This window comes from Ooceraea biroi, chromosome 2, assembly GCF_003672135.1.
Source record: "Ooceraea biroi isolate clonal line C1 chromosome 2, Obir_v5.4, whole genome shotgun sequence".
NCBI classification, from domain to species: domain Eukaryota; kingdom Metazoa; phylum Arthropoda; class Insecta; order Hymenoptera; family Formicidae; genus Ooceraea; species Ooceraea biroi.
In genome coordinates this window covers 9,827,794-9,845,882 of record NC_039507.1, presented here as the reverse complement: position 1 = coordinate 9,845,882, position 18,089 = coordinate 9,827,794, and the positions used below count along the sequence as shown (strand labels likewise).

Sequence of the window (18,089 nt, the reverse complement as noted above, 5' to 3'; positions counted from 1 at the left end):
TACCAGCCTTAAATCACGCAGGAGCCGCTTATTCGATGACGCGACGGCACAATTGATCGCTATCTACCGCGATCGTTAAGATAGCTTCCGACCAATCACATTCGGGACACGTATCTATCGCTTCATTGAATTATTTTTTCATGCATGTATGTACGACGATCGCGCGTAAATGCAGCACGGCCGTTTTGCGCGCGCTTTGTAGTTTCGGCGATCGATACTTGACGTGAGTGTGTTTACGTCGTGCACGCCTTGTCTTGCGCGCGAAGACTGGGTGCTCGAGGAGGTTAAGAAACGCAGCTCGCTCGCGTCTTCACGAGCGACGTTCTCGCTTTGTTCCGAATGAGCGCGGGCGTACGATCATGGCAACGATAGAGGTTACGTTCCCGTCAGACGGACCGCCCGGGAAAATACTGAAATGGAGGATACGCACGGACACGATGGTCGCGGCGGGCAGGGTGCTCCTGTTGTATCAAGACACGACCGAGGAGGACACCAGGGAGCCTGAAAAGAAACTGCGAGCCACGAATTTCGGTCGTGTCAAGCAGGTCTTGGTCAAGGAAGGTGACGTCGTCCAGCCTGGGTATGCGTCTCACCTTGTTGTTGTTGATCGGAGGTTAATTGTAAAAAGAAGCTCGTATAAAAAAGACCTGTAAATATTAAGGGCACTTTACTCCAACAAAAATCAAGGGGAGATTATGTATGGCTGATGTCCTGTCATGCATCCCATTAAAAAAGTTTATAAAATTTCCAGTTATTTTTTTACATTTTTTGCATAAAAATACAGAGCATACAGTTTCGTGTTTCTTCTTTTTTTTTAGGTTCAATGTCGCCTCAATTGCAGCTTAGCAAAATTTCCTTGTTACACGTTAATGTTTCATAGTCAAGACGCATGTAACTTTGTCGTGTCGTTTGTGCCTGGATTTTGCGATATCTGCATAGTCTGTTAGTGTTTCAGGCAGGTGATAGCTCTGCTGGAGGGATGCACGCATCCTACTGTGATGATAGACCTGTGTGCGGAATGTGGAGCAGACCTGAGAGTACAGGAGACTGGCAAGGATGGTAACACAGCTGGACTGTCGCAGGCTAGTGTGTCTATGGTGCACAGTGTACCAGAGCTAAAAGTGTGTCCGGAGTTGGCTGAGAAAATTGGAAAGGAGGACGAGCAGCGTCTCTTGAAGGATCGCAAGTTGGTTCTCCTTGTGGACCTCGATCAAACGATAGTCCATACTACAAACGACAATATTCCCGCTAACCTGAAGGTACGCGTGAAAATCAGCAGCCTAATACTCAGCGATGTAGATGATCGATAAAAAATTCATGATTATTATTATGAAATAGACAAGCGTCATGTATCTTTGTTCTTTACTTCAAGGACGTTTATCATTTCCAATTGTATGGACCAAACTCCCCGTGGTACCATACCAGATTAAGACCAAATACCAGGCACTTCCTCTCGGAGATGAGTCGCCTATACGAGCTGCATATTTGTACCTTTGGAGCAAGAATTTATGCTCACACCGTTGCGTCGTTGTTGGACAAGGATGGAATCCTGTTCTCTCACAGGATACTTTCGCGGGACGAGTGTTTTGATCCGGCATCGAAAACCGCAAATCTCAAGTGAGTTTATGAGAATAATTATATCAGTAATTGTAAATTAGGGTTTTGGGCGCAGAATATTGGAAATATTTGGAAATTAAATTCTCTGCCATCTTATTGTTTGCAGAGCTCTGTTTCCATGCGGAGACGACTTGGTGTGCATCATAGATGATAGGGAAGACGTGTGGCAAGGATGTGGAAACCTGGTTCAAGTCAAGCCGTATCACTTTTTCCGACATACCGGCGACATTAACGCGCCGCCCGGTTTGGAAAAGGGTAACACGTCGCCCGCGGCTGAGGCGCCGATAAATAAACCGTGCGTGAATGACTCGCAGGATAAAGATAGCAAGAACGGCGTGTCCGAGTCCTTGAGTGAAATCGAGCAGTTGTTGCCGGGCGATCTGTCGAAGGAAAGTGATCCTGAAGAGAAAAATGAGAAAGAGGAGAAAAATGAGGAAGATGAAAAGAGCGAAAAGACTGAGACTGAAACGAACGAAACGAAGAACGAAGATACCAAAGCGAATGTTAAAGAGAACGTTAAGGAGAACGTTAAAGAGAACGCAAATTCCTCTAACATACAACTAGACACGACAGATAAAGATGAAGATAAAGACGAAACGAGCACGGAGGTAACAGAAGTCGTTTCGAAATCTGCGAAAACGGAGAAAGACAAGCAAGAGAAGCAAGGGACGCTCAAGCAGGACAGTAACATAGTCGACGAAGATGACGATGATTATTTGTTATATTTGGAGGATATTCTTCGAAGGATTCACACAGAATTTTATGCTACACTGGACCAAGGGAACGGCCGGAAATCCTTGCGGAACATAATCCCGCGAGTGCGCTCGCAAGTGCTGAAGGACTTGTGCTTGACGTTCAGCGGGCTGATACCGACTCATCAGAAGCTTCATCAGAGCCGTGCGTACAAGGTCGCGCGAGCGTTCGGCGCGGAAGTGACCCAAGTAAGAAATTCGTCGTTCTTACCTTTGACAAGTCCTCTCTTCCTGTCTCCTTGTTGCACCTCACCGTAAGTAAACATACGTACTAAAATCTTGCCAGGACCTGACGGAGAAGACTACGCACTTGGTCGCAATCAGGAAAGGCACGGCGAAGGCAAACGCGGCGAGGAAAGACGCGAACATCAAGATCGTCAATCCGGAATGGCTGTGGACGTGCGCGGAACGCTGGGAACACGTGGACGAGCGTCTGTTTCCCCTCACGTCGCAGGTATGACTGCCATCGCTTTGCCGAGTGCCGAGTGAATCGCTCGCTCGGGCATCGGTACGATGTTGCCGCTTGGAGTTTTACGTCATCTCAGCATTATAAACGTGAAGTATCGTAGGCCCGCGGATCGAGGGTACCACCGCCGCACTGCAGCAGTCCCGAGCGCGCTGAGGACGTAGACAACGAGGGCGCGAACTCGTTCGCGAACTCGATCAATCCACTGATGTCGTTTACGCAGGAAGAGATTGAATTCATGGACAAGGAGGTGGACGAGGACATGAAGGAGCAGGACGCGGTTTTCGATGAAGCGGAGAGCGCGGATGACGCGGAGGAGTGCAACAGGAAGATACGCCGTCGCAGCTCCGACTCCGACGATTCCGCGATGGGTAAAATTATTTATTGCAGATAAAAGTCTTAACTCTCTGTGCTCGAAATTATTTTTACACATTATTTCCACATAAAGTTCAGTTTTTTAATATTTCACGCAATTATAATTATATGTATTTCATCAAGTGCACAACGCATTTCTATAACATAATTAAATTAAATATAGTATATTAAATATTTAACTGGTGCAAGATTTGATAAGACAGAATGTGTCAAGTCACACTCGACATAAAATCGCAAAAGAACTTGATAAAATAATTGTTTTCCCCCCGTGTTATCGATACAGACGAATCTGGCGCACCGAAAAAGAAAAGGATGAAGATTTATGACATGTATGAGAGTTCTTCAGAGGACAAATATGAAAATCGTTATAACGAGGACGAAGATGATGACGATGACGATAATGGCAATAGGAACGACGATGACGAGGAGGAGGATGATGATGACGACGACGATATTGCCGCACGTTTCCGAAGAGGAGAAGATTTGCCCGATGATTTAGATTTAGATCTAGATGATAATTCGCATGATTCAATAGGCGATGATGAGGATAACGAAGACGATCGGGAGTGGAACGCGCTTGGTGCTGCACTTGAAAGAGAGTTTCTTTCGGAGTGATATATCTGAATGTTAGTATTCTGGTTATCGGACGATTCACTCAGGATGTTTTGCGTTATTCGTAAATTTTCAAGTTCGATAGTCAAGCCAGGGTTATAATAACTATTAAATTATTTGTATATTCTGGTACAGAGTAAAATATAAGTCGAGGCGAAATTAAACTACAGAACTGACTGAGAACAGAGAGAAAAAGGAGAAATGAACGTGGAAAAATAGCCTCTTTATCTTGAGTACTAGTTTCACTGAATTTCCGAATTCTTCACGTGTACACAAATAATGTACGTGATCAATCATTGTTCTTGCGTAAAAGGGGAAAAAGATCCGCCACTTGAAGTAATGATTTGCGATGAATGGCAGCGGTTGTAGCATTGTGAATAATAGATGCGCCATTCGAAAATGTGAGATCCTCTCGCACAAAAGGAAACGTGTGGAAAACCAATTCGAAGTACATACTAGAGAACAAAGCTTATTTTCTCTAATATTTTTAGAGCTATTATATATAATACGTGAATGTTGACGACTGTGTAAGTTTTGTATTAAATTCTTAGGCTGTATTAGAAAATTGGAAAATAAAAACTTGTAGTGCACATCGGTTTTGTAATAATTTCGTCATAATTTCTATTAAATATTTTACAAGGTATTCGTAACTTTTCAGATATACCGTTTAGCAAATATTTATACTATCTTTTATATCGTGTCCTTTTGAGGATTTTCAGGATCGTCGTAGTATTTTAAATACAGCTTCTTGTGAGTGAAATCGCGTATATTTTCCAGCCTGCCTCTTGGTGGTGCTTTTGAATAGTCGAAGGCCGAATCTTTCCTGCCGTACAACTTGGTATCCTCGTCTATGTGTTCCCTAATTTCACAGAAAGACGAAAAACAGGTTAGAGAAATTAATTAATTTACGTTAGTGTAGTACCATATTCATCCTTAAATTAAGCTTGATTTGAATTAAGTACCATAGGAATGAATCGAGAGTTTTGTGAAACTTGGTCACGTACCTGTACCGACTCGCCACAATCTTCTTTCCTGTAATCGGATCCGTCATGTCACCCAGAGGATATACTACTTCGACGACCTATCAATCACAATTTCATTAAAGGTACGCGATATCGGATTGCACTTAACTTAGATTCCACTTGCAATTAGACAGTGTTATGATCACAAGTTACGATATTAATCTGCGCGACGCATACCTCGTGCGTGATCAGGCGCGTTAACTTCTGCGGTAGGACCTTTACCAAAACCACATCACCGGTCTTACACAGCTTCTGCGGATCGTTGGCGTAGATGTTTTCATATTCTTTGAAGTACTGTTAATAACAAGAAAGATAACCTTAAAGGCACGTGCTACTACGCAAGCAAATTTCACGTTAACGTGCATGAAAAATTGACACAAACCATGTGAATATGTTCGTCTAGTACTAATCGTGGTATTCGCACTTTGGCAGCATTTTGCTTCGACGAAACCATGCACGTCCCGAGAAAATATTGGTTAACGGCTCGAGCTACCGCTTTCCCGGCCATCTTTAAACATATGATCACAAGTTAAATAAGAACAGGTTAACTTTCCCTGTCGGTGCCTTTGATGTTCCTGATAACTATCCGCCATGCTATTGATCGTGCTACGCGCTCCATTTGAATTACTTGACAATTTTGCATATTTAATGAATGTGAAAGATTTTAAAAATAAATATTAAGAATAAATATGAAAATTAGTATACAAATTTTCTTTATACTTTTTGACAAAATTTATAATACTTAATTATCTCAAAAACATTAACTTTTTTTCTTTAACATCATAGTTTGCATATTATAACAAGTGTATCTACTTTAAATAAATATACATATCTAAATTAATTGTAAATATTATTGTTTTCTTGCATTACATTTGCTGCATCTGAAAAGAACATGATCAACATTTATTATTGTTCTGCCCTACATAATAACTACATTATATTTAATTTTAATAGTATCTACAAATTAATTCCTGTAATCAGATTTTTGACATCACATCATAAGTAATTTTTTTCTAATCTGGAAGTATAATTATTCTGTGTCTGAACCGTTTTAAAGTTTCTTGGTATTTGACACACACACACACATATATATATATATATATATATATCCTTTTCAATTTTTAGTAAGTTGCTTAAATTATTTATTTGTGTTTTGTGTACTATTTTGAATGATTTCTACTCCTCCTTTTCAGTCAGTTCCATACAGTAGGGGTCACTCACTTTTTCTTTGTTTAATATTTTTTTAGGAAAATCCTTACATCATTCATGTATCTTCTGCACTCAAATATTACGTGATTAGTATCTTCAAATTCTATGTCGCATTCGCATCTCGGATATCATAATAGCCCTTTCTTAAAAGAATATCCTTTAAGGACCCGTTGAAGTTATAATGGTTAGCTCTTACAAAAGAATACCGCAAATGCAAACTCTTCGATTTGGATGAAGTTTTGTAGATATATACAATATATGTATATAGGTGTGCAGTAGTGATTTACGACAGGAATAACAATATGCATTATTTGTACCTTTCAAAAAGCGATATTTGATCTCAAAGCCAAAAGAGCTCCTTCACTTATTTTTTTCGCGCAATTCTTATACAAAGTGACATAAAAAGAAATTTAAAAGGACTTACTTAATAAAAAAGTTTTCTCTTGTGTCATTCTTAAATATTTTTGCATTTTTATTATAATCAAAAAAAGAGTACAATTTATTTTAAATTCAATTTTATGTACCTATATGTTTTCTATAATACAATGTTTAATATATTATGCAAAGGAGAAATAGAGTTATTATTTGAAACTTTCGAATGACATATATATTTGTGAATAACAGATACGGCATTCAGAAATGTGAAATATCTTCTTGCACAAAAGAAACAAGTTTAAAACTAATTTTATCATAGTACGTAGAAGCGAACAAAGCTTATTTCCTCCAATATTTTTAGAGCTATTACCTATAATACATTAATTATAACACATTAATGTTGTAAATGACCGTGTCAGGTTCTGTATTTGTATCAGACTCCTGAGTATCAAAAAATTGGAAAAAAAGTTTATAGTGCACATTATCTTTGCAGTATGTAATAAGTTATATTAAATATTATACAACGTATTCATAAATTTTCGAATAGTAGCCTTTCAAATATTTATTGTATCTTTTCTACTCCTCTCCAGTGTTCTCTTCAGTTGAGTTGTCATCAGAATCTTCATATTCCACAAACATCTTTTTATTAGTGAAATCTATATCTTCCAGCCTGTTTCCTGGTGTTAATTTCGGATAATCTGACTTCTCAAACAACTCCCTATACATATTCACGGGATCTATAATTTTGCTGGAAGACGTAAAATAGATTAAGAGAAATTAATTAATGTACAGTTTTAGAGTGTATGAGTAATTCTTGCGGATAAATCGATCTTTTTGTAAAATTAATTAATTATCCATATACCCGTACTCATCCCTTATAATTTCCATCCCTGTAACCGAATCTGTTATGTCAGGAGAATATAATACTTCGACAACCTACCAATCATAACACAAGTTCATTAAAAGAGATTGCATTTAACTTAAATTACACTTGCGATTAGTTACGATCGCAATAATTACAAGTTATGAACTACATGAATACCTCTTCTGTGATCGGCTCTTTTCTGAACTGATTGTTTTTTTTACATAGAAGCCGTTTTGTCAAGACCACATCATCGGGCTTGCACAACATCTGCGGATCGCTTGCATAAACATTGAGTAGCGTCCCCCGTTCCTCTCCAGTTTCCTGTTCACAACGAGAAACGTAACTTTGCGTAACGGCGTACTATATACTTATTTTATGTAAATAAGTCTCGCGTTGACATGCAGTAAAAATAAGTGATACTGACTGAGTTGAGTGAGTCGTTGCGCGAGACCGCACGCCTCTTGCACACTTGGACAACATCTGGGCCCTCCCACGAAAGAATTATCCTGGTATAATACTCCTTATAATAATGTGTATTCGTCTGCATCCTGGTATAATAATCTTTATCATAACGTAGATTCATCTGCAAACATATAATCAGAACACAGTAAGATACAATCAGATCACTAAGGGGTAAGTTCCTTTTGGCGAGCGCGTCAAGTGCAAGTGTCATTCTGTATTTATGGTTCACCGAATATCGAACAGAGAACAGAGAACAGGGAATTGAGAATAGAAGAGAGGACGGTGGAAAAAAATGTTTTATATTGTCGTCAATAAGATATTGTCTCGATCTGATTTATATTGTATAATAGCGATATATTCGCGCGAGTACCAAGCGCTGTGAACATTATCAATATGCAAGACGAGCGGCATTTCAGTTTATCCGAGCCAGTTACGGGCGTAGCCAAGTGCGAAAGAAGTATAAGATCGCGCACGAGAGAGCACTAAGTAAACTCAATTATAAACCACACTGCGCGATGCTATCTCGTGAGACTAAGAAGTTCCGCGATAATAATTAATATCCTATTACTAACGGCGCAACTTGAATTTTCCGCGATGGGTGAGCTCAATTAAGCGCTTCCTACGTTAATAACGTAGCAGGTATTTTCAGCAACAGTTCACGTGCACACGAAGCTCGAAAGATGCCAGACAACGCGTCGCTTTCCAACGACGTTCTCGCAGAAAGTCCATCCAGAAGACCAGAAGTATTTCGGATAATCTGCTTGCCCTTTTTTTATCGCTCCAGATTTTCAATATTTATTTCGAGAACTAGTGAGAGCGTCCGTGCGTTATCCGCGACATCACATGGGTCGAAACTGCACCGTAAAAGTTCCTCCAGGTTTCTGTCGAAGGTAAATTACGTTTAACCCTTCGATTGCCGCGCGTTACATGCATAAGCTACTAAAGCGAATAGATCCGCCGTGTTTCCCTCGGTAGACTTGCTACACGCCGAAGCGCTAACGCGGCTGCGCAATTACGTGATTACGTAATAGAACTTGTATGTTCGGTCCCTGTGATCGACTTTCGCTTTGTAATGATATCTATGCGACTGTTGAACCTTTGATCCCGAAACGCTACACTTCTCTTATTGATACATCAAATCTTTAAGCATGATTTATGCGTTGAAAGGAATGAGAGGCACGGCTTTGTAACTTTACTTAATCAAAAAGATTGATGTACCGTTGTATATATGTATATAATATAAAATTTTGTACATGAAATAATTAATCCGTGTGGTTTACACAAAGGCAAAGGCTGTTGACAAAATAACAACGTGATGTAACGTAAAAAAAAAATAGTTCGAGACTTTGCATTACTGCTGTATTGAAAATATTATTTTGTTTATTACTATTACATGTTTTATTATTATAATTATCACGTCATGTGTTCTCATTTGTTCAATTTTAGTTAACAAATGTTCTTAACTGCATTATAAAATTGTACTGAAATAAAAGATACTTGTATAAATTTATTTAAGACAGATTGTTATGAAACGTAACAACTTTGTTTTAAGTTGAGAATTGACAAATACTTTCGAACGAGATTCCTCGAGTTTTAACAGATAAAGACGTCCGAGAAACGTCTCAAGAAGCTTTCGTCACAGTTTCCGTAGATTCGGACTGAAGGAAGAAATCTCGTCAACATTTTCAAGATAACGTAGCGCGCAAGGTACGAGGGAAATCAAAGAGGACGGGGATAAGAGAGGCAGGTCACATAAATGTTCGCAATCAGATCCACCCAGCACTGAGCTTACAAGGCGCATCCGAACGAATATTGCGTGAAAAGAGTGCGCGAGGGTGGAAACGGGGCGGAAAGTCGCGGAAAGCATGGCGGACGGGTCGTTGCGCGTATCAAAGACCGGATATTCCGAAATATATTACTTTTATCTGGCGTACGCGTGCATACGCCACAGCCTGCGTCGCTCGAACGCTGGCATCTGCGAACCTCGTTGTTATTGAGGGATGTAAAGGAGCGAGGTAATTCACGGATGATCACCCCGCGAATCGGCCGGCGACCGAACCGTCAGTCATCCAGGAAATTCCATTGTCGACATCGAAGAATCGAGACCGCCGCTACGGCCTCCTCGCTCCTCCGTTATTACAACCCCCCCGCATTACATCCCCGATTCCGCGCCGGACCCTCTCGGGTCCCGTTTTCCGCCGGCGAAGACGGGGTGAGGAACCCGACGAGATGGAGCTCCGTTCTACGAGAAGCGACCGCGCGCGAGAACAGAAGCTTCAAAACGCAACGGCAATTTGAGCAGATCTTAACGAGAGCCACGGGTTTCGCAAATATTAACGCGTACGTGTATTCGTACTGGTTTGTTCAGCGTGATGTACCCGCGAGGCGATGATTCGCGTATATATTTGCGCTTGTACGAAATCGTCCTCACGCGTTTCCATTCAGTCTATTTGCGCGTGTGTATTCTGCACTGCTGCTGCGGTGTTCTTGCGCCGCATTATTATCTTTTTCGAGAGACTTTTATTTTAATTTCATTGCGCCGGTATTTGCCAAGTCAAGCAATCGTTATGTTCGTCGTTGATAAATAGAGCTGAATTAAATGTTGAATAAGGAGCATGGCTTTGTGTAAACTTTGCGGAAGCTGAGATATTATCGCCGCAGAAGCCGATATCGTCCGTTTATCGATCGCGAATTGCGACGCGCGAACCGCATTTACATAACGTGCTCGTGCCAGTAATCACACGTACGGCAGCGGCGGCGGCGGCAATGGATGGACTTGGCGACATCATCCCCTCTTTCACCCTCCCGGTAAATCACGTCGGGGTATTTGGAGTTCGTTCGAGGCCTGCGAGCCGCATTATCCCGTTCTCAAAAGCAAACGCGTCGGAATTTCCATATAAATATGGACGCGCGAGTGCTGTCGCCTCGGCGGCCACGACTCAACGGTCATGCACAAATGAACGCATAAATTAAACCCTCCTCATCCCCCGCGCGGTCCCCACGTACGCGACCCCCATACATGCAGATATCAGTCCAGGACGCACAGCTGACGATGTTTGTCGCTTCGGAAGTTTTATACGCGGTCCACGAACAAAACCGCGGGCTCATGTCGGAAATTGAACGGAGTTCCTCCAAAGTTCCATCAAGTACGCGATGCGGAGGATCTCGAGGAGCGATCCCTGGAACGATCGTTCACGTAACGAGGTTTCGATGATAGTGATGGATACATTGATACACACACACACACACACACACATGCAGGCATAATGATGAAGCCATCTAATCCGGCGCGCTGTGATGCCCATATAGTTACAGCAAAATTTGATTTGTATAATTGTGTCGCGCATTTATAATGCAATACATTGACAGCCGCAACGTGTTGTGGGATATCGGATGCTTCATGATGTGATTAATGGCATAATAATTATCATTATCCGCATCGTTTGTTTATCTAAAATGTATTCAATTTGCGCGCAGTTGGAACACGTGTTATGACACGTTCGGCCCTTTATATAATTCACGAATGCCCGCGCTAGCACGCAAATTGCGAGGGAAAAAGGAGCTTAGCTGAGCAGCCGTTTACCTTTGGTTATTCGCGCGGCTGATCGCCGCGACAGGAGTGCGACAAGCTGATTTTCTCCGCTCTCAGGATCCGCGTGCGGATCGTGCGGATAGTTTGCGATTTTTCACGCGCAACGATTCTTACGTAAACAGAACGTAAGGGGCATTTCCGTAGAGCACAGCTGATGCCTGGGGCGAGGACCAGTATATTTACACGTGTAATCGTTCTTTGATTTATGGGGGACCAACGGAGCGAGGAGAGGGAGGAAGCGAAAGACAGAGAGAGAGAGAGAGAGAACGATGGTGTGGAGGGCTCTTTTACACCCGGCTTCCGACCCTTCTGATTCGCGCGCGCAGCACTGAATCAATCATCATAAGCTACGATTGTTCGCAGCACGCGCTTCCCTTCCGCCAGTTTTGCAATCGCCTAATACTGTTGAACGTTGATGCTTCTACAATGGGTTAAAACCGTTTATCACACGGTTACATTGTTTTATACGCCCGCACAGTGGTCCTCGTACGAGATACGGAATGTCCGGCTTGACGTTTTTAATTTTCGGACCTGTAAATCGCGGTATAAATTCGCCGGCAGGTTTTTACCGCCATTATTGTTGCTTCGCGAATTCTTCGCCAGCGCAAACACGTTGACTAATTGCACGCATTTAGCGCCAGTAAAAGCGTCAATAAAAAAAAAGAAACGAGCGTTCTTCCATTGAAAGGCATTAAGCGGGTGAACACGTGAAAATAAGCAACTTTGCGTTGCGTGTGAAAATTAAACAAACGAATCCCAAATGAATAATAATTTTTCCCTTTCATCCGAGCGTCGTTATCGTCACGTTTTCTGTCACAGGGATGTTTTCCGTTAGATTTATTAAACGTACACGTCGTCGAAATCGAATAGAATGAGAATTGCGCGGCGATACGCAGTCGCGTACGTCGCCGGAAATTCCCAGTATAATGTGGCGCTTAACTTTCATGCGTTTCGTTCGAAGTTTGAAGCTGTGGGTGAGGTCATGGGTCATCTAACTTATACCCGGGAACGTTATAACCCGAGCGAAGTCCCTGGAGGGATTGGACGGTGTCGACGCGTGTGAGAGAGCACGTCACGGGATGTTACACTCCCTTCCTGTTCATCTGGCCGACAGCTTTGTCCGCCTACCGCCGTTCTTTGCCCTTTGAAACCTACTTCCATTCCGTGTAATAGCTTTTTGAATGTCGCGGCCTAAATGCGATGAAGCATGCCGGGTGCATCGGCCGGCTATTGCGGTTGCATTGATTTCCGAAAGGAAGACCGCGCTCGGTGTGCTAAGAGCGCAGAAGCGCTGGTTGGGAGCCTCATTTCTCGCATTATCCACTGCCGGATTATGGGGAGGTACGAGGTAAACACGTGTCAATAGCCGCTTCGATCCTTTCTTCCTTCTCCTGCATAGACCGCCCACAATGTGCTGCGCAGCGAAATCTCTATTGTCCTGGACTTTTTCGCGATAATAATGCATTCGGGATCGTAAAATTATTATCGTAATCCCATGTCAATATAGGCAGATAAAAATATATTCCTCTTTTGTGTGGAAAATTCATTAAATGTAGCACGATGTTTAAAAACATACTAATAATTCTAATAAAAAGGCTTTGCATTTCAGTGTCACACAGATTCATATACACGCACGAAGAGTCATTGAAAGATTGAGCCATTACAATGAGAAGTGGACTTCTTTCGAAGTAATATACACGACAAAGGCATTCGCAATAGCTGCTAACGTTCCGCAAAGCCTCTAGTCCAACATCTATTCAACGCAGATCCCTTCTACTGTGTTGAACAGCAAACGGAACAATTTATTCTCAGCTGTTAAAAGAAGATCTAACTATCGCAGCAGGGATTCGTGTTGCAAGACACGAACTCTTTTCATAATTTCATTGAATTCAATGAAACAAGAGCGAACCATTGGCTCGAATCATCAGACATAACGATCAGGGATGGGTCGTTTGCGATAATGCGCCATGGTCATGGCTGTTATCCCATGAACTAACACATAAAGTCCCCAGGTTTCGGACAGCGGAGGAAATAATTCATCCTAAGCTATTAGACGAAGACCAGACTGTCACAGCGGAGATTTATGATACGGTGTTATATTATAATGAGCTCACGGAAAATTCCGGCAAAGGCAATCTCGTCGATTGAAAGCATCCTTTGTTATTGCAAAACAACATAACATTCCGCCATTGCACAAATCACGCAATCGGATGATTGCAAAGTTGGGCTCGGAGTCGTTGTTTCATCCATCATATACCCTCCAGATATTTCCTCATGGATTATTTCATTTTCTTTGAGAATAATATATAATGTGAATAATATTTAACAATCTTGTGGAAGCTTACAAAGCACGTTAGCTGCACTTGTATTATTACAGTGTGCAGCTGAAAGTTTCACAAAATCATATCCTCTATTTAAAAATAAATAGTGCCAAAAAGTTAAATATAACAGAATCTACTTTAATAAAATCATCAATATCATTTCATTTAATCTACTTTAATAAGAAGCATCATTGAATTTAAAAAAATTAATTGTGCTTCTTTAGTGGAAAAATAAAAGACGTAAGAGTCTTTACCAGCGTTTGCTTTCTAGAAATTGCATTTCTTTACTTACAAAGGAAGATGTACCATAAACAAGTTTGCAGCCCACGTGTATTGGATGCTGAAAACAACAAATGCCCTTCCAACGAGGCACCCCTGCTGAATCCAGAGAACTGCAGCTTGATTTTGTTCGGTTTAATTATGAGGGAGTCGACCACGACCGGTCTTTCTTCTACCAGTCCCTCTTAAATGGACGAACAATCACGTGCCGAATCTCGTGCAATATTTCAAGGCAAGTTAAGTAACGACCTGCACAATCGCACGTGAACACTCGTCGTAACTCGCGACATGGTTACTTACGTGGCTCCAGATTAAAAAGGCGGAAATAGTAGGTGTGATAAGCGCAGCGCTCGCAAAAGAACTCTTGAGTTATGCTAATGCATTGACTGAGAACGATTCCGTCCGGTCGATAAATTTCACATTACAGGTGTGCTTTTTCTATTTTTATTAACATGGTTTTCCTGGTTGGGGTATGGAAATGGGGATACTTCCCTTCGCAGCCAAATCGACTGCGCCGCACGTGCTACGTGCTCCAGATTACACCCAGGCATTTCGGAGCGTATTATGACACGTGTAACTTGCTCGAACAGCGAAGAGTATCAGACGCACAGTTATCACGCTCATCGGAATAATAACAAGCGATATTAACTCGATAGGGAGAATCGAAAGTGTACGTGCCGTATAATGTGCCGGCTATATCAAGCGAGCAATTTACTGTTGATCTGTGTCTGTACCGTTGGCGATCGCAGTCTGCAGATAAGTTCGTATTTCCTAATATAGCGGAATCGATTTTCGACTATTTCGTTTCCGACTGTTCTGTTATACCTTAATTGCTGTGAAATTTCCTTGGAATACTTACATTCCTCCGTGCTATTACAATTAACGTCGATTATTTTATATACGGTTCGTTTTCAGGTAATGAAATACTTCTTCCAATTAGCCTCGTTTCTCTTTCTTCTGATCACAGTGCAATCTTGTTTTCCCAATTCCGCGTATCCACCAGACAATCTCGTGTTAATAACACCGTAACGACGTCGGTCGGATTCTAAACAGCTCGGAGGCAGATCTTACAAGAGTGAGCAAGAAGAACATGGTAGGCAGGAAGGAGGTCGAGCGAAGAGTCAAACAACACAGAGAAGGGGAGAGAAAGAGAGAGAGAGAGAGAGAGAGAGAGAAGGAGAGAGAAAGAGAAAGATAGTAACCGTGTAAACCGAGAGCCTGTTTGGGACAGGGGATTATCGCTGTAAAGTTCCTATCTAACGAATTTATGAAACGCCACACCGTCAAGCCCTGATTTAATAACCGCAGACTCCGACCGGTCCCTCCGTTCCCTTTCCTCCTTCCCTTACTTCACCCTCTCCCTCCCCCTCTGCCGCGCTCCCGGTCCTCCGTTATCCGTAAATTCCCGTCGTTGGCGCGCGTCCTTGCGTCGTTCGGAAGGTGTTCGAGAGTCTCCTCTTTCTCAGGGAGCGCAGGGAGGAGGACGAGATCGCCGAGGGATCAGGGGCGCAAGAACGAGAACCTTTCTAGGAATTCCTCGGAATTCCTTTCGCTCCCGCTCTCTTTCGGTTACCGTCCGTCCGACCCGCGCGGACCAACCCCGAAGAGATCCCGTCGACGTGATATCGGCCATTTGTTCGGCCCTTTTCCCGGCGCGTCCGCTCCCTTCGGATTCCCCACCGGGTTTAAACCTCCTTAATCCCCCCCCGGTCGCATCTGCATCCGAGGGCGACGAGCGGGACTATGTTTCCCTCGAGCGTGTAACTCGCTGGGACCGAAGGTGCAAAAGATAGGAGAAGTTGGCGCGTCATCGATCACGAGCGATTCAACCCTTAAACCGTGCCCCGCCACGCGCGTATCACGCGTGGAATCGCAAGACGAGTGGGGTCAAAAGCGAGGATTACTCTTGCACGTGTTGTACTTATATTGAGAAATAGGTTGCACACATGCAGAACGCACGAACCGAACTAGAACGGGACTAGAGAGATGCAGCGCCCTAGTTCATTCCTTCATCTCGCGAGCGCGCTCGTCCAAGGCGGGCTGGAGCGGCGCACCGAGTCGGAGGGTGTCCAGGATGCTGGCAGATGTTGCCCGGTGAAAAATTTCTCGCTCGAACAGCAGCGCGGGCGTAATCTCCCTTTATAGGCGGTCCGAGGGATGTCGGGAGGGGTGCATGAGTATTTCAAAGTCTAGTTCCCGCGTCGACGCGCGAGATAGATGCATTTAAATCGCCTAATCATTTTACGTCGAGCGCTGCCGCGTTACTCTTTCCCAGGGAAAACATTCTTCCCGTTCCTTCCGCTTTCCCGCCGCGATGGAACACGCAATAAGGTACGCCATTGTTTTTGGCTGCGTGACGACGACATACGGCTGCGCCGGCGATTTTCTGTTCCTGAAAGTCCTGGTGGCTTACCTCCCAAACAAATCTGCTTCTGATCTCCTTCCCGTTCACCGTTCGAAGCTGCCTCCCCGGTTGCGAAGCAATTCCGGAGTATTACCGGTAACAACATTGTTCCTGGGAATACCATATTGCACGTGCACGTGTGTCTCGTGAGCGTGAGAGTCGCGTAGGAGTCGCTGAGAGCTAACGAAACTCGACTTTCAGCTTCTTACTCGAAATATTCTCGCGGAACAACCATGTATTTGCCAATTTCTTTTTTAAATTATACGTTATATATTATATAAAATCCGCTTTTATTTTTTGCTGTAGTGTCTGAAAGCTGATGTTAATTGCTATTATTATCTGCATCTGAAATTTACGCGAAACGAAATTATTTACACGTCATGAATGCTAGGTGTCGGACTAAATCGACTTGTAAAACTCTGGTAAAACTTTTGTATTCGTCTATCTATATCGACGTTCTGGCAATGGTATTCCGACCTGTTCGGATGTCTACGTGTGCCCGTGACAATACTATTTCTGTACTGGTATTAATTTTTAAAGAACACCACAACGCGTCGACGCCGCAGAGCTGTTACAGTTCACGTTACCTGTTGTCTACTGGATACATTCTGGATGATCTGTAATTTACAACGTCGCAGGTGACGTTGGTAGTGCAAAGCGATAGAGGCAGCGACAACCAGAGAGGGTGGTCGGGATACGTGTTACCATTCTGTGGAACCTGAAACGTGCAAATAATGCAATGAATCATGTAACAGTGATTCCCAAAGGTTAACGTTAAATTGATTCGCAAATATATTGCGGAAAATAAAATCGACCTATTCACGCGCGGCGAGTTGTTTTAATTTTTATAAAATGGCACACGGAACGACATTATTCTCAAAATACATTTCTATAGATTTCATTCATGATATATTAGATATACAGTTCAATAGGATTTTCTCTGCGCTGTTTCGTGGTGATTCGATCGAAGCTCGAGTTTTTGCTAAATTAACTCGCGCGATAGCGGCGACAATTTATAAAAAGGACACACTGTATTTTACGCGGAAAAGATTTAACGTAAATCGATACGCCGGCCGATCGAACGTCTCCGACGAGGAGCCACTCGGTTCATAAGTCAGCGGAGGAAAAGCCGTGGCGGAGTAGCCTGAATCTTGACGTTAATCGTTGGGGCATGTGTATACACTCCAGGTGATATTCTCTTGGTGGCCGACATTTATTGCTCTCGAGGTAATGCCTTTTCCTGGGCCGTAAACAGGCCGTAATTTACGGATCTGTTTCGATTTCGGGCTCTAGAAGAATAATTACCAGGACAGCCGCGCCACTCTGTACGTTTGTCTCGTACGTATGTATGTATGTTAAATTCCATTCGGCACGGCGTTCTATGATCTCGCGTAATCTCGTTAAAGAGTAGAGCTTTCATTCCATCCAATTTAATGCAATTTCAATAAATTCTTCGATAAAATCAAATATTGTAACGACATCGATAATTATTCATATTAAAGTAATTATCGACCATCGGAATTCAATTTCTGATTAGATTAGATCTGAAATGAACGCAAATATCTCACCAGATTCTAAAATGAACAAGCGATTGGTTCCTTGTGCTTCCTGTTTCTTTAGTTTAGCTTATTTCTTCAGTCTGTTGACTTTCCTGACCTTTTATTATCTCACTTACGACATTTCTGTTTATTCAGTATTAAAGAAGAATGTAATTCTACTTCGTTTCTAGTACAAAATA

The 18,089-nt window shown here is 42.6% G+C and overlaps 3 protein-coding genes across 9 annotated transcripts; 1 reads left to right on the top strand and 2 right to left on the bottom strand.

The window, feature by feature from the left end:
- Window positions 1–113: 113 nt before the first annotated feature.
- On the top strand, window positions 114–4,411 carry LOC105282471 (RNA polymerase II subunit A C-terminal domain phosphatase). 2 transcript variants are annotated; one of them, XM_011344435.3, is made up of 7 exons: window positions 114–580; window positions 956–1,259; window positions 1,373–1,617; window positions 1,724–2,558; window positions 2,656–2,823; window positions 2,939–3,206; window positions 3,494–4,411. In XM_011344435.3, the coding sequence occupies exons 1-7, from the start codon at window positions 360–362 to the stop codon at window positions 3,823–3,825; spliced, it is 2,373 nt and encodes a 790-aa protein (XP_011342737.1). In that variant the 5' UTR covers window positions 114–359; the 3' UTR covers window positions 3,826–4,411. The 2 variants fall into 2 exon arrangements, with proteins under 2 accessions (XP_011342737.1, XP_011342738.1); XM_011344436.2 differs by having other exon boundaries at window positions 442–580; window positions 948–1,259.
- A 7-nt stretch (window positions 4,412–4,418) lies between these two features.
- On the bottom strand, window positions 4,419–5,397 carry LOC105282468 (28S ribosomal protein S17, mitochondrial). The gene is made up of 4 exons (XM_011344428.3): window positions 5,227–5,397; window positions 5,022–5,138; window positions 4,827–4,903; window positions 4,419–4,681 (listed from the first exon to the last, which is right to left on the bottom strand). Exons 1-4 carry the CDS (start codon window positions 5,350–5,352, stop codon window positions 4,513–4,515), a joined length of 489 nt encoding a protein of 162 aa, XP_011342730.1. The 5' UTR covers window positions 5,353–5,397; the 3' UTR covers window positions 4,419–4,512.
- Window positions 5,398–6,827: 1,430 nt separating this feature from the next.
- LOC105282467 lies at window positions 6,828–17,122 on the bottom strand. 6 transcript variants are annotated; one of them, XM_011344427.3, is made up of 5 exons: window positions 16,939–17,122; window positions 7,718–7,876; window positions 7,471–7,614; window positions 7,291–7,364; window positions 6,828–7,176 (listed from the first exon to the last, which is right to left on the bottom strand). In XM_011344427.3, the coding sequence occupies exons 2-5, from the start codon at window positions 7,874–7,876 to the stop codon at window positions 7,005–7,007; spliced, it is 549 nt and encodes a 182-aa protein (XP_011342729.1). In that variant the 5' UTR covers window positions 16,939–17,122; the 3' UTR covers window positions 6,828–7,004. The 6 variants fall into 6 exon arrangements, with proteins under 6 accessions (XP_011342729.1, XP_019888253.1, XP_019888251.1 ...); XM_020032694.2 differs by lacking the exon at window positions 16,939–17,122 and adding an exon at window positions 14,807–15,163; XM_020032692.1 differs by lacking the exon at window positions 16,939–17,122 and adding an exon at window positions 8,328–8,880.
- Between the last annotated feature and the right edge of the window lie 967 nt (window positions 17,123–18,089).

Coding starts and splice junctions, on each gene's coding strand:
- LOC105282471 (XM_011344435.3), top strand. CDS start 360: ATGGCAACGATAGAGGTTACGTTCCCGTCAGACGGACCGCCCGGGAAA. Junction 2,559..2,655: donor TCGGCGCGGAAGTGACCCAA/GTAAGAAATTCG, acceptor AAATCTTGCCAG/GACCTGACGGAGAAGACTAC. Junction 2,824..2,938: donor TGTTTCCCCTCACGTCGCAG/GTATGACTGCCA, acceptor GAAGTATCGTAG/GCCCGCGGATCGAGGGTACC.
- LOC105282467 (XM_020032690.1), bottom strand. CDS start 7,966: ATGACACTTGCACTTGACGCGCTCGCCAAAAGGAACTTACCCCTTAGT. Junction 7,615..7,717: donor GCAACGACTCACTCAACTCA/GTCAGTATCACT, acceptor CGTTGTGAACAG/GAAACTGGAGAGGAACGGGG. Junction 7,365..7,470: donor AAGAGCCGATCACAGAAGAG/GTATTCATGTAG, acceptor TATGATTGGTAG/GTTGTCGAAGTATTATATTC.
- LOC105282468 (XM_011344428.3), bottom strand. CDS start 5,352: ATGGCCGGGAAAGCGGTAGCTCGAGCCGTTAACCAATATTTTCTCGGG. Junction 5,139..5,226: donor TAGACGAACATATTCACATG/GTTTGTGTCAAT, acceptor TGTTATTAACAG/TACTTCAAAGAATATGAAAA. Junction 4,904..5,021: donor CGCGCCTGATCACGCACGAG/GTATGCGTCGCG, acceptor TGTGATTGATAG/GTCGTCGAAGTAGTATATCC.